The following is a 14,499-nucleotide window of genomic DNA, read 5'->3' on the forward strand; positions in this document are numbered from 1 at the left end:
TTGATTTCATATATAGTAGTGTGCATCTAATAATCCCAAACTGCTAGTTTATCTCCCTTCACTCAGCTATCCCCTTTGGTAACCATAAGATTGTTGTCTAAGTCTATGAGTCTCTTTCTGTTTTATAAATTAATTCATTTGTACATTATTTTTAGACTCCACAAATGAGTGATGTCACATGGTATTTATCTTTCTTTTGTTACTTACTTCACTTAAAATGATAATGTCTAGGTACATCCATGCTGTTGCAAATAAACCATTTTATTTAAGGACTATAAAAGTTTATGTTTTATATTATGTAATAACTAATTAGTTTATCTAGCAAATGGTTATTGAGTGTATACCGTGTGCCTGATATATTTCATTCAATCCATAAGTTATCCAGAGAAGGGATCTAATCTACTCTGGGAGATGATAATTCAGCAATATATCATTAGCCACTGTCTTTTCAAACTTGTCTCCTATATAATCATTGCTGTTGCTCAGTTGCTAATTCATGTCTGACTCTTAGATCATATTTAAATGCACATTATAGGCCCACCTTCAAGATTAAAATCTTTCCAAGGCTGCTTAAGATCTAATTTACTTGGATATGTCTATAAAAGGGATTGATGAATAAGAGATATTGAATGGGGGCTGTTAATGTGGGACATTAATAACTTTAATTTTCCAACATCCTAAGAGTGTGATTAAATTAAGTATGATTGTTATGTGTTTCATTGTGAGATGCACCAAAAAGTCAAATTATGAACAAAATATATAAAAGAAATAAAATGTAATATGGGATACAAGTATATCGCACAAAGAAACATTTTATTACTAACAAATCTAATAATTTATTCTACCATAACAACAATATAAAAAATGTCTTTACTGGCATGTGCACTTTATATCAAATAATTTTCTATGAAAATTAAAACCACAAGTTCTTTGCCTCTCTCTGAAGTTGCAAATCTCAAATAATCCATAGGTATGCTCTAGGTCATAAATGAGTATAAATATAATTAAGAATGAGGACTTCTAGATCTTAGACACTGATTCAATCTTAACCTTCATCACAACTTATTCTTCATATACAAAAGTCTCCACTGACTGAGAAAAGAAAGTTAAGAAAAACAATTATGTTCATAACTATTAGTCTTATTTTACTCCATCCATTCAATAAAACTTTATTGAAATTCTACTATAGATTAGCAGATATGCCAGTAATGATTCCATATTATTTTCATTAATTTAACCAAAAGGCATATAATAAACAATCAATAAGTATTTATTAAATGAATAAATGAATTTTCATAAAAGTACAAACAGAATACACTCTGCTATTTTACTTTGGCACCCGTTTTGGAGTGTATTTAATATAAGATTGGTCCCTTTTAGACCATCCACAAAGGCCCAGTTTCTGAAGCATGAATAGAACTTAATTAAATGACGATTTTACCACCAAAGCAGTCGTACAGCACAGGCTTTGGTAAGGACATTAAATTGTAGACAATACATCCATACATATTTCCATGGTTATTAATCACAAACAACCGCCCACTAAATGTACTGATAACTTGTTCACCTTTTCCTGAAAATACACTGATTTTTATTACCTTTATTTCTTCTTCTGTTTAATTTGTACCTAAATGGACTAATACCAGTTTTAGCAGAATGTACAGAAGTGATATTGACTTCAAAACCAGGCCCAAGGTGTCCCTGGGAGGTGAGAGCAGGAAGTGTTCCTTGTTGGCATTCAGTTTTTTGTGGCATAAGATGGCAGAGTAGAAGGAATTGTGCTCATCTTCTGTGAGAACTCCAAAACAACTCGCTGCTGGACAACCATCAAATGGAGAATGCTAGATCCCACCAAAAAAAAAAATACCCCACATCCAAGGGCAAAGGTACAGCCCCAGCAAGATGATAGGAGGGGCAAAATAGCATTTAGAATCAAACCCCTCACCTGCCAGAGATGCCCAGAGGGCTCAAACAACCCTTGTGAGCACAGGGACCCAGAGACCCCATAGAGACTGAGCCAGAACTGTGTTTGAGTGTCTCCTGAGAAGGTGCGGGTCAGCAGTGGGCTGCCGTGGGAGCAGGGGCTCTGGGTCCAGCAGACCTGGGTATGGCATAAGCCCTCTTGGAGGAGGTCGTCATTAAAGCCACCATAGCACTGCCAGAACTTACACAGGACTGGGAAACAGACTCTTGGAGGGCTCAGACAGAACCTAGTGCACCAGGATCCAGGAGGAAGGAGCAGTGATCCTGCAAGAGACTGGCCCAGACTTGCCCGTGAGTGTCCACAGTCCGGTGGAGGCGTGGGTCAGTGGTGGCCTGCTGCAGGGTCAGGGGCACTGAGCGTGCATGCCTGCATGGGACCTTTTCAAGGAGGTCGCCACTACCTTTATTACCTCCACCATAGTTTGGCCTCAGGTCAAACCACAGGGAGGGACACAGCCCTGCCCATCAACAGAAAACTGGATTAAAGACTTACTGAGCATGGATCCTACCATCAGAACAAGACCCAGTTTCCCCCTCAGTCAGTCTCTCTCATCAGGAAGCTTCCATAAGCCTCTTATCCTTAACCATCAGAGGGCAGACAGACTGAAAACCACAATCACAGAAAACTAACCAAAGTGACCACATTGACCCCAGCCTTGTCAAACTTAATGAAACTATGAGCTATGAAGTGTAGGGTCACCCAAGATGGACAGGTCTTGGTGGAGAGTTCTGACAAAACGAGGTACACTGGAGAAGGGAATGGCAAACCACTTCAGTATTCTTGCCTTGAGAACCCCATGAACAGCATGAAAAGACAAAAAGATAGGACACTAAAAGATGAACTCCCCAGGTCAGTAGGTGTCCAGTACGCTACAGGAGATAAGTAGAGAAATAACTCCAGAAAGAACGAGGAGATGGAGCCAAAGCAAAAACAAAACCCAGTTATGGATGTCACTGGTGATGGAAATAAAGATCGATGGTATAAACAGCAATACTGCATAGGAACCTAGAATGCTAGACCCATGAATCAAGGCAAATTGGAAGTGGTCAAATAGGAGATGGCAGGAGTGAACATTGACATTTTAGGAATCAGTGAACCAAAATGGACTGGAATGGGTGAATTTAACTCAGATGACCATTTTATCTACTACTGTGGGCAAGAATCCCTTAGAAAAAATCGAGTAGCCATCACAGTAAACAAAAGACTCTGAAATGCAGTACTTGGATGCAGTCTCAAAAACGACAGAATGATCTCTGGTCGTCTCCAAAGTAAACCATTCAATATTTCAGTAAGCCAAGTCTATGCCCGGAACCAGTAATGGTGAAGAAGCTGAAGTTGAATGGTTCTATGAAGACTTACAAGACCATCTAGAACTAACAGCCAAAAAAGATGTCCTTTCCATTACAGGGGACTGGAATGCAAAAGTAGGAAGTCAAGAGATACCTGGAGTAACAGGCAAATTTTCCCTTGGGGTACAAAATGAAGCAGGACAAAGGCTAACAGAGTTTTGCCAAGAGAACCACTGGTCATAATAAACACCCTCTGCAAGCAACACAAGACAGATTCTACACATGGACATCACCAGATGGTCAATACCAAAATCAAATTGATTGTATTCTTTGTAGCCAAAGATGGAGAAACTCTACACAGTCAGCAAAAATAAGACCAGTAGCTGACTGTGGCTCAGATCATGAACTCCTTATTGCCAAATTCAGACTTAAATTGAAGAAAGTAGGGAAAACCACTAGACCATACAGGTATGACCTAAATCATATCCCTTACAATTATACAATGGAAGTGACAAATAGATTCAAGGGATTAGATCTGATAGACAGAGTGCCTGAAGAACTATGGATGGAGGTTTGTGACATTGTACAGGAGGCAGTGATCAAGACCATCCCCAAGAAAAAGAAATGCAAAAAGGCAAAGTGATTGTCTGAGGAGGCCTTACAAATAGCTGTGAAAAGAAGAGAAGTGAAAGGCAAAGGAGAAAAGGAAAGATACACCCATCTGAATGCAGAGTTCCAAATACTAGCAAGGAGAGATAAGAAAGCCCTTTTCAGTGACCAATGCAAAGAAACAGGAAAACAATAGAATGGGAAAGCGTAGAGATCTCTTCAAGAAAGTAAGAGATACCAAGGGAATATTTCATGCAAAGATGGGCACAATATAGGACAGAAATGGTATGGACCTAACAGAAGCAGAAGATATTAAGATGAGGTGGCAAGAATATACAGACGAACTATACAAAGAAGATCTTCATGACCCATATAATCACGATGGTGTGATCACTCACCTAGAGTCAGCCATCCTGAAATGCAAAGTCAAGTGGGCTTTAGGGAACATCGCTATGAACAAAGCTAGTGGAGGTGAGGGAATTCTAGCTGAGCTATTTCAAATCCTAAAAGATGATGCTGTGACAGTGCTGCATTCAATATGCCAGCAAACTTGGAAAACTCAGCAGTGGCCACAGGACTGGAAAAGGTCAGTTTTCATTCCAATCCCACAGAAAGGCAATCCCAAAGAATGCTCAAACTATCACACAATTGCAGTTATCTCACATGCTAAAAAGTAATGCTCAAAATTCTCCAAGGTATGCTTCAAGAGTACGTGAACCGAGAACTTCCAGATATTCAAGTTGGATTTAGAAAAGGCAGAGGAACCAGAGATCAAATTGCCAACATCCACTGGATCACTGAAAAAGCAAGAGAGTTCCAGAAAAACATCTGCTTTATTGACTACATCAAAGCCTTTGACTGTGGATCACAACAAACTGTGGAAAACTTAAAGAGGTAGGAATACCAGACCACCTGACCTGCCTCTTGAGAAACCTGTATGCAGGTCAGGAAGCAACAGTTAGAACCAGACATGGAACAACAGACTGGTTCCAGGTGAAAAGGAGAACATCAAGGCTGTATATTGTCACCCTGCTTATTTAACTTATATGCAGAGTACATCATGAGAAATGCCAGGCTGGATGAAGCACAAGTTGGAATCAGGATGGCTGGGAGAAATATCAATAACCTCAGATATGCAAATGACACCACCCTTGTGGAAGAAAGCGAAGAAGAACTAAAGAGCCTCTTGATGAAAGTGAAAGAGGAGACTGAAAAAGTTGGCTTAAAACTCAACATTCAGAAAACTAAGATCTTTGCATCTGGTCCCGTCACTGCAAGGCAAATAGATGGGGAAACAATGAAACAGTGAGAGACTTTATTTTCTTGGGCTCCAAAATCACTGCAGTTGGTGACTGCAGTCATAAACTTAAGAGATGCTTGCTCCTTGGAAGAAAAGCTATGACTAACCTAGACAGTATATTAAAAAGCAGAGACGTTACTTTGCCAACAAAGGTCTGTCTAGTCAAAGCTATGGTTGGATGTAAGAGGTGTACTATAAAGAAAGCTGAGCACTGAAGAATTGATGCTTTTGAACTATGGTGCTGGAGAAGACTCTTGAGAGTTCCGTGGACTGCAAGTCCAGGGACCAAACCAGATAATCCTAAAGGAAATCAATCCTGAATATTCATTGGAAGGACTCATGCTGAAGCTGAAACTCAAATACTTTGGACACTTGATAAGAAGAACTGACTCATTTGAAAAGACCCTGATGCTGGGAAAGATTGAAGGTGGCAGGAGAAGGGGACTACAGAAGATGAGATGGTTGGATGGCATCACGACTCAATGGAAATGAATTTGAGTATGTTCCGGGAGTTGGTGATGGACAGGGAAGCCTGGCTTGCTGCAGTCCATGGGGTTGCAAAGAGTCAGACACGACTGAGCGACTAAACTGAACTGCACTGAATAGAAACCATCTTATGATAGAAAATAAGGAAGCAATTATCCTCCCTATGATGATTAAGGTAAATGTTTGTGATTTAAAAACAACGAAACTGACTATATAGCAAAGGGAACTCTACTCCAGCTCTATGGTGACCTAAATGGAAAGTAAATCCAAAAGAGAGGGGATATATGTATACATATAGCTGATTCACTTTGCTGTACAGCAGAAACTAACACAACATTGTAGCAAATACACTCCAATAACAACTAAAAAAAAAACAAAACAAAGGCCCAGTGATGGACCTAAGAGGTGATTGATTCAGCGCCTGATTAAAGACTGGAAAAACACACTGATATCAATTTTGTCCAAAGAAATGACAATCCATTCCAGTATTCCTGTCTGGGAAATCCCATAGACAGAGGAACCTGAGGGGTCACAGACCACTGAATCGCAAAAGAGTCAGACACAAGCTAGCAACCAAACAATAATAGCCTTGGCTTTCACATTCCAAAGCCCAGCTCACTATAAGGAAATGACTCTAGTCCATAGTTGCGTGGAAGTACATGTCTCAATTAATTAATTCTAGAAGAAACTAAAGAAAGCTTAGATGTTTCTAATTAGACATTTCACAGTAAATACAATCATTTTTCTTCCTGTGGTCAACAGGGGAAAATAGCACTACTTGGGCCTTAGACAAATTCTTAAGCTTTAGACACTACTTGGGCTTTAGACAAATGCATGAGTCTCAGTTACTTAATTTGTAAAACAGACTTAATATCTACTCCTCTGTTGTATTAAAAGGATCACATGAAATAATGTATGTGAAAAAATAACATTAAACTATAATGTAAACTGTTTTATCAAACTGGGCTTCCCTGGTGGCTCAGTGGTAAGGAATCTGCCTGCCAATGCAGGAGAACCTGGGTTCGATTCCTGGGTCAGGAAGATCCCCTGGAGAAGAAAATGGCAACCCACTCTGGTATTCTTGCCTGGGAAATCCCATGGACAGAGGAGCCTGATAGGCTACAGTTCATGGGGTTGCAAAGAGTCAGACATGTCTGAGAGACTAGAAAACAACACACTGTAAAGAAAATTCAGTTATTTTGTCACTGATATTGTAAATTATATCCTCACTCCTTTCAATGTTTCCACTTTCCTTTCCCATCAGAGACCTCATCATGTCCAGAGAAGTAATTGTGAAATGATAAGCAGACAATTCAGCAATGAAAAAGAAAAGTATCACTTACAATTTTATGATTTTTAGCTGTAAACATGCTTTTCAACAAGTCTAACAATTTGAAAAAACAGAAGATCCATTCACAATTGCTTTAACTTACTAATGTAATGTGATATGAAATATGTAAAGGTATTTAGATATAAAGTTAAAAAACTGAACACAATTTGTTCATGTGTAGAATTATAATGACCTATATTGTGTTATAATCCAGAGGGAAACCCTGTAATGTAAGGAATTCTAGAAATAGTATAATTAGAGAGGAGCACTAGAACAGCAGTGGGGAGACAGGCTGTATTCTTGTCTGATATTAACCATCGTGTGTTTTTAGGTAACTCAGTTAACCTTTTCAAGCCACAGTTTTCTCATTTGTGATAGGAGAATCAAACCAAGTGTTCTGGGAGTACATGACTTTATTAGACCTAATTCAGCAATGAGACGTTTCCTCACATTTTGTTCTTGATACGTTGCATGAGAAATAGCCTGTGATGTATACACATGCAGGGAAGAAATCTCTGTGATAATATTTGTAACACACTCCCAAAGTAAACACTAAAAATTGCACCCTTAATGCTTTTTACTTAACAAGCCAATTTAGACAACTCTAGTCCCTAACGGAATCCCCAGAGCTTGCTCACAAAGTTGATGCCCCCGTTGCCTCCACATGCCTTTCATGCCTATCTTCTATTTTTCTCATGTTTTTTCTCCTAATCCGCCTGCCTTGGTCTAACCTCCCTCCTTTTCTATTCTATTAGGAATTCTTTCCTCCGTGCTCTATCGTTCTCACAGACATACACAATCTATTTTTCTAAATTTTTTAAAATTCTGACTCTTCCTTCTCAGTCTACCCAAAGCTCCGCGTTCACTCTTCCTTCACAGGAGTCTCAAGGGTACCACTTGTGTTTTCCCAAAGGAAGCATCTTTTTGGGTAGACAGCCCCTGTGCCATCTACACGCCTGTGTCAGAATTAAACTAGTTGCTCTCAGTAGAAGATAGCACTAGCAAAGCCAGGTTCAGTAGCTAAATGAAGAGAAAACTCTGTTCCACAGAGCAGAACCCCCACAAGACATCATCCACACACATGACTTCCAAAACCACAAAGCTAGCCAAGTCACGGGAGAGGTCTCCCCAGCCCATTCCTTCATTAAGGTTAGCATCATTAGAGTCATTGTGAGGTGGCCTGGGGTAATGGTAATGTGAGAGGGAGATGGACAAGCACCCAAATCCTGGCTCTTCCCTTAACTGCTGTTTCCCCAGAAAGACATTTAGCTGTTTGAGTTACAACATATTGTTTAAAAAAATATGGATAATAATGCCTTCTTGATAGTGTGCTGTGCTGTGCTTCGTCGCTCAGTCGTGTCCGACTCTCTGTGACCCCATAGACTGTAGCCAGCCAGGCTCCTCTGTCCATGGGGATTCTCCTGGCAAGAATATTGCAATGAGTTGTCACGCCCTCCTCCAGGGGATCTTCCCAATCAAGGGATCAAACCCAGGTCTCCTGCATTGCAGGAAGATTCTTCACTATCTGAGCCTCCAGGGAAGCACATGAACACTGGAGTGGGTAGCGTATCCCTTGCCCAGGGGATCTTCCTGACCCAGGAATCAAACCGGGGTTTCCTGCATTGCAGGCGGATTCTTTACCAGCTGAGCCACCAGGGAAGCCCCTTCTTGATACTACCTTAATACAAATAATACTACCATTTAAAGTAGTTCTCAGGATGAAAGATGATGTATATAAAGGCGGCTTGAAATAGACTATTCCTTTTTATTATTATCATTATCATTAATATCCCTTTAAGGTTGGTAGAAGGCACCCATTTTTTCCCCTACTAGGACAAGGATTGCTACGAATGTCTTGACCATGGAGACCCAGTAAGATAGTGGAGCAACCTAGGAATAGTATAGAATTCCCTAATAGTTGGTTCTGGGTTCAAGACTTGGTTTCAGTATTTGTGGAAATGTCCTCATTTAGTGTCTCTAAAACCCACGACTCTATTATTGTCTCTATTTCCTTTTTGTTATCACCAAAGGACTTTGCACTGTAATTTTAAAAAAGAAAGAAGGATTTGTCAGCTTGTCTCTCTTGGTAGGGTTTGGACTTCTTCTTTGAGTAGACCACCTATGCCACGCTGAAAAGGGAAAAATCCTACAACTACTATTTTGGTATGTGCGATGCAGAAATGTTGTCATTTTGTACTTCCTGCTGATGCTAAAGTTTATGTAAAAGGAAATCAGCTAGCTATATTTCCCAGGAAGATTGTGTGAATTATAAAATTTTCACATAGATCTTGGGCTAAGCAGAAATCTTGTGAATTAATGTTTGCTACAATTAAGATACAGTGGACACTTTCCAGTGAGGAAAAACATAAAAACATGTTAAGGTTCTGTCAAGACACAATAATGTCTAGGCATGATGTTCAGACTGAACTAACCAGGGTATCTTTGCTTGCTTAAACAAAGGCCTTTTGAACTTATTCAGGCAGAACAGTAACAGAGAAATGATGGCTTCTACTCCTGAACACAATGTCTAGATATTGATTTAAACTATAGTAATTAACCTGCATTAACAAATTCCTGAAACATATCCATTAAGTACAATATTCAATTAGTGAAAATTTTCTATATGATTTCAAGCCTGTCGTGTTTAAAATATTTTGAATTGGCTTCAGGTAGTTATTTCACATTCAAAGGATAGAGAATCTTTTCCCCATTTATTTATTAAGAACTTGCAACTTTCGGTTTCAAGGTTAATTTGTCATTTGTTTATAGTAGGTACTGTCAATGTGAACTCATATCTTGGAAAAGGATGACGAATGAGAACAAAATTGTGAGTCTGAGCACAGGTGGAAGCATTGTTAAGCTTTGCATAAAGGAAATGAATTAGGCACACACCAGCCTTCTCATGTCTAACATAGGGTTCTTAGGCTGAAACACCTTTTATTAATTTGAGGTGAACTGCCGGCTGCAATTGCACGGTAAGTGATACAACCATCACTTGGAGAGGGCTTTGGAACTTTAAAGGCAAGAGAAACCTTTTCTTCAGTGGAATGTTCCTTTCCACCCGCTTTTCTGTTTAACCTGATAAGGCCTAGGGTATGCTTGCTTTAAAGTTCCTTTCATAACTTGACTTTTCTCTTCCCAAATTAAACAGTGCAAAACTGAACTGTCAAACATGTTCATAAAGTGAGGTACCATGTTGGAAATCATTTGTGTTTTTCAAATTAACATGTAATATTGATATATTTAACTACTGTCAACCATAAACGCCTTTATCAGCATAAACAATTGGCAGCATAAACCAAAAATGTAAGGAAAAATTAATTATATCCATTAATTTAACATTTGCTTACCATTGAGTTTGGACATCACCTGAGACATAATTACTTGATTTTAGTGACTGAGTACCTCAGTCTATATATAGGATATAATTTCTATACCCTGACACCATGCAAAAGCACCTGATACATCCTGAGTGCATATTCTAGCTCAGGTATGATAGCTGGTATATTTCATGCTTTAACTGCATAATATTTTCTAAGATACATGGATATTATAATTTCTATTACCTATGAATAAATATATTTCTGCCATATCATATAATTTTTATCACATGTGTAGAAATTGAGAATGAGAGCAGTAACTTGGCCAGAATTATCCAAGCAGTATGTAGAACAGGTGGTATATGAACCAGGTCAAGCTGTCTATCAGACCAGCTTTTCCGGCCATAATTCAGTTTAACCTGATTTCAGGCCCCTCTGGTTGGAATGAATATTGTTCTTCACTTTCCTAGTTAGTTTCTTCACGTGCTATGCTGCGCTTAATGGCTCAGTCATGTCTGACTCTTGGCGACCCCATGGACAGTAGCCCACCAGGCTCCTCTGTCCATGGGGATTCTCCAGGAAAAAATACTGGAGTGGGTTGTCATGCCCTCCTCCAGGGGATCTTTCCAGCCTAGGGATCGAACCCAGGTCTCCTGTATTTCAGGCAGATTCTGTACCATCTGAGCTACCAGGGAAGCCTGAGAATACTGGATTGTGTAGTCTTTCCCTTCTCCAGGGGATTTTCCTGACCCAGGAATCTAACCAGGGTCTCCTGCATTACAGGTGGATTCTTTACCAGCTGAGATACCAAGGAAGACCTAGTTTCTTCATATTTAATGCCTATCATGAATAGCAATTTAAAACAGCCTGAACTCCAAGAAGAAAGGCAAAGTTTAAATTGTCCATGATATCACTGACTTGAGACTCAGAGACTTCTTTTCTCTAAAATTTCTTTAGAGTATCTTCTGTTATAGAGAAACTTTTTGGGATGGTAGGAAAATGTGTTAGTCTTTTCTTATATTATTTCTGACTTTAGTTATATGTTAAGAAAGGTCTTTCACACTGTAAAGTCTAAAAAAATATATGGTTATGCTGCTATTACTGTTTAGTTTTTAACCATTTCTTAAAATTTAAATTATTGATCTGTCTGGAATTTATTTTTGTATGGGATATGGTAGGAACCTAACTTAAGTCTTAGGTCCCATTTTCTCCTCAAATTCTGGTCTTTTTTTACCTTTTTGTTCCTTACATTATTGTCTGACGTAACAGAAAAGACTTGAAATATGTGCTTTGGGTTGATATGTGGTGAAAGAGTCACTCATGCTTTGTTCTTCCATTTTAATTACTAAGGTCTGGGGAAACTACACTGGGAAGCAAAGTGCCATTACTCTAGAGCACTTTACTGACATGTTAATTCATGCTATATTTATTCATCCTCCAAAGGAGGAAGCTCATTCTCACTGCCTACAAAATGAGTCATTCCAAAGGAGTACAGCAGTGCATTCTGTCAACTCTTTAAATAATCGGGTACTAATGCCTCCTCTCATTTTTGAGAGGCTCTTTAGTGGTTCATCATGAATATAAATTTCGGAGAGATCATCTGCAATCCAGTTTTGTGGCTCTTCCTTTGAAATCTGCTACTCTCAAGACATAATGTCATAAGTACACATCCAGACTCCATGAACTGTTTTCAAGAAATGGTTCTATAGCTTGTCCTACTAGGGAATCCATAGAGGGTACCTGAATGGTTCAAAGTGAAGGTAATGATTTTGAGCTGTTTCCACTCAAGGAAAAGAACAAACATTTGTGAGATGCTTGCTCCTACAGAACATATTTCAATGTATTTTGAGGCATTTTTACCTTTAAATTTTTCAATTAAAAGATAATGTACTCCTATTAAAGGCACCTCTAAAGTGCACACATAGATTCTTTTAGGTACATCCTTAATTCTCTGGTTTGCATCCTCGTTCATGAAAGTGTTTTCCTCGAAGCCATACAGCTACAATCTAAATATGGTCAGATTCTAGCTGACCTCAGGTGTGCTCTGTCCTGGAGACAGAAGCCAGCAATTAACTGATTTCTCCTGGACAGATGTAATAGATCCAGAAGGGAATGAACATGCTTTTGCACAAAACCACAGCGGATTAGCAATGCGACAAGTGGCCTGACAGGATTTAACTTGAAGGCAGGGATCTCATCTCTCCATCCCTTTACCCTGTTCATCATGGAATCTTCTGTGCCCACATTTTTTTCCTCGGGAAAACTCTTCATAAGCTTTCAACAAAATTATCTAAACCATTGCCTCAAAATCCCTTGTGAAAAGAGAAAAGATAAAAATAAATGAATCAATTAACTACTTTAAATAAACAGGTCATTTTTTTCCCTTCTTTTCTATTGGTCATGGATGAGGGAATCACCCATCATTTCTCTGAGATTTATGCAAATCACGTACATCTTTCTTAACCCTGAAACCATTTTTTAAAAAATTTGCAAGACCTAAGAGAAACCTGCAGGTATACTGTTATCTATAAAAACAATCTGACAATGTCACTTCTCCCAAGTTTCAAAACAGTGACTATACCTCAACACAGATAAGCCTCACAGTCATCAGATACAGAATCTACTATCTGTACTTGTAAGTGCTAAACCTCCATATTTGGCTGAAAAGACAGCCAAGGAAGGATATTTATAATTCAGCAATGGTCTTATACTTCTCTCTGAAATCCAGGCTCTAATTACACAGAATATAGTTTTATGCTTAAAACCATATGATTTCACTAAACATATCCAACACATCTCTTCTCTACCTATGATTTAATAAACCTCTTGCTTAAAAATGTCTTCCTAATGCAGTGGACCACAGTGCATGGAATCACCGGACCTGTCAATCTTTATAACCCTCCCATAAATTGTACCTCCCTTAAATACCGCATTTTGGTAACTTAGACGCTCATTATGAATATATCTGCATGTTAACTGCTTATCTGTGATACTGCTCAGCACAGAATAAATGCACATGTACAAATCATGTAAAATCAGATGATGTCATTTATTTAAAAAATATTATACATACGTATACATATGTATAAATATACATATACATGTATATATGCATATAATTTTTGTTAACCATGGAAAAAAGCTAATAGATTGATACCTAGAGACGTGGACCCAATTTTAGAAGCAGATGTGAACACCATAGTAATTTTAATAGGGGAGGGGCTTTTTGTTTTTGTTTTTGTGTAATAAAGCAATCGATATTCCTAATCCTACATAAACATCCCCAGCCCTCAGACACCCAGGGCATGGCTGTGTGTATTTGAACTCCCTCAGAAAGCTCACAGAGTTCTAGACAGCTATTCGTAGATTGAGGACACAAATCCCAAAATATCAGCATCATGGTCCTTCCGGGCCAGGGACGACGCTGAGCACACCGGCAGTCCAGGAGGGCCAGGGAACTAGCCCCACGCTCACTCACACAGGTATCTCCCCGACTGCAGGCCCCCAGCAGAGGCAACGCTAGCGGCAACCAGCCCGGGCTGGCGGGCACTCACAGGCACACTCCGGGGAGATCCCGAGAAACCTAGGGGGAAAGGGGAGCGTGGGGGCATTTGGGGGCAGCAGCGCGCACCCAGCACGGTCTCTGCTCCTCCAACACCTTCCGGGACCCGAACTGGCTCCGGAGCCGCCCGGAGGATCTGCATTATGCCAAGGCGCTGGGCCAACTCACCTCCACGAAATAAAAGCAGGGCAGGAGGGTCACGCTGTCCTTGATCACTTTGCCCTTTGGCCTCTCCTTCGCCGACATCCCTGCCGCCTGCCCGGGATGCGTCCTCCCCGGGGCGAGGTGTGCTCAGCGCAGCCCAGGCGAGATGCCTCCTCCAGCCGCAAGCGCCCGGCGCCGCTGATGTCACATTCCCCGCGGGCACCGCTGGAGCCAGCGCGGTGCAGGCAGCGCCCCCGCCTCTCCCCGCCCCTCTTTGCAGCAACCCAGCGGCTCCCGGAGCGAGCAGGTCCCCCGCCTCCCCTACCCTGGCTGCCACCCCCGGGTTTTCTCGGCGGAGACGTCCAGCTCCTTCCTCCAAGCTGTTGCAGCAATGGCTTCCCCTCCCCGCCACCCTCCCTCTGCTCTCCACCGCCCCGGCGAGGCTTCGTGGCGGTCGGGGCTTGACGTCAAGAAT

General features: G+C 40.4%; 1 protein-coding gene across 2 annotated transcripts in view; it reads right to left on the reverse strand.

Moving 5' to 3' along the window:
- The window catches only part of PLPPR4 (phospholipid phosphatase related 4), a 47,840-nt gene extending 33,699 nt beyond the window's left edge, over positions 1-14,141 (reverse strand). Inside the window, exon 1 of one of the 2 annotated variants that reach the window (XM_065927685.1) lies at positions 14,049-14,141. In XM_065927685.1, the coding sequence (XP_065783757.1) occupies positions 14,049-14,126 (78 nt within the window). In that variant the 5' untranslated portion in view covers positions 14,127-14,141. The remainder of the gene's footprint in view (positions 1-14,048) is intronic. The other variant, XM_065927678.1, reaches the window with a different exon arrangement.
- Positions 14,142-14,499: the final 358 nt, after the last annotated feature.

The sequence above is a fragment of the Muntiacus reevesi genome, chromosome 1 (genome assembly GCF_963930625.1).
Source record: "Muntiacus reevesi chromosome 1, mMunRee1.1, whole genome shotgun sequence".
Lineage (NCBI taxonomy): Eukaryota > Metazoa > Chordata > Mammalia > Artiodactyla > Cervidae > Muntiacus > Muntiacus reevesi.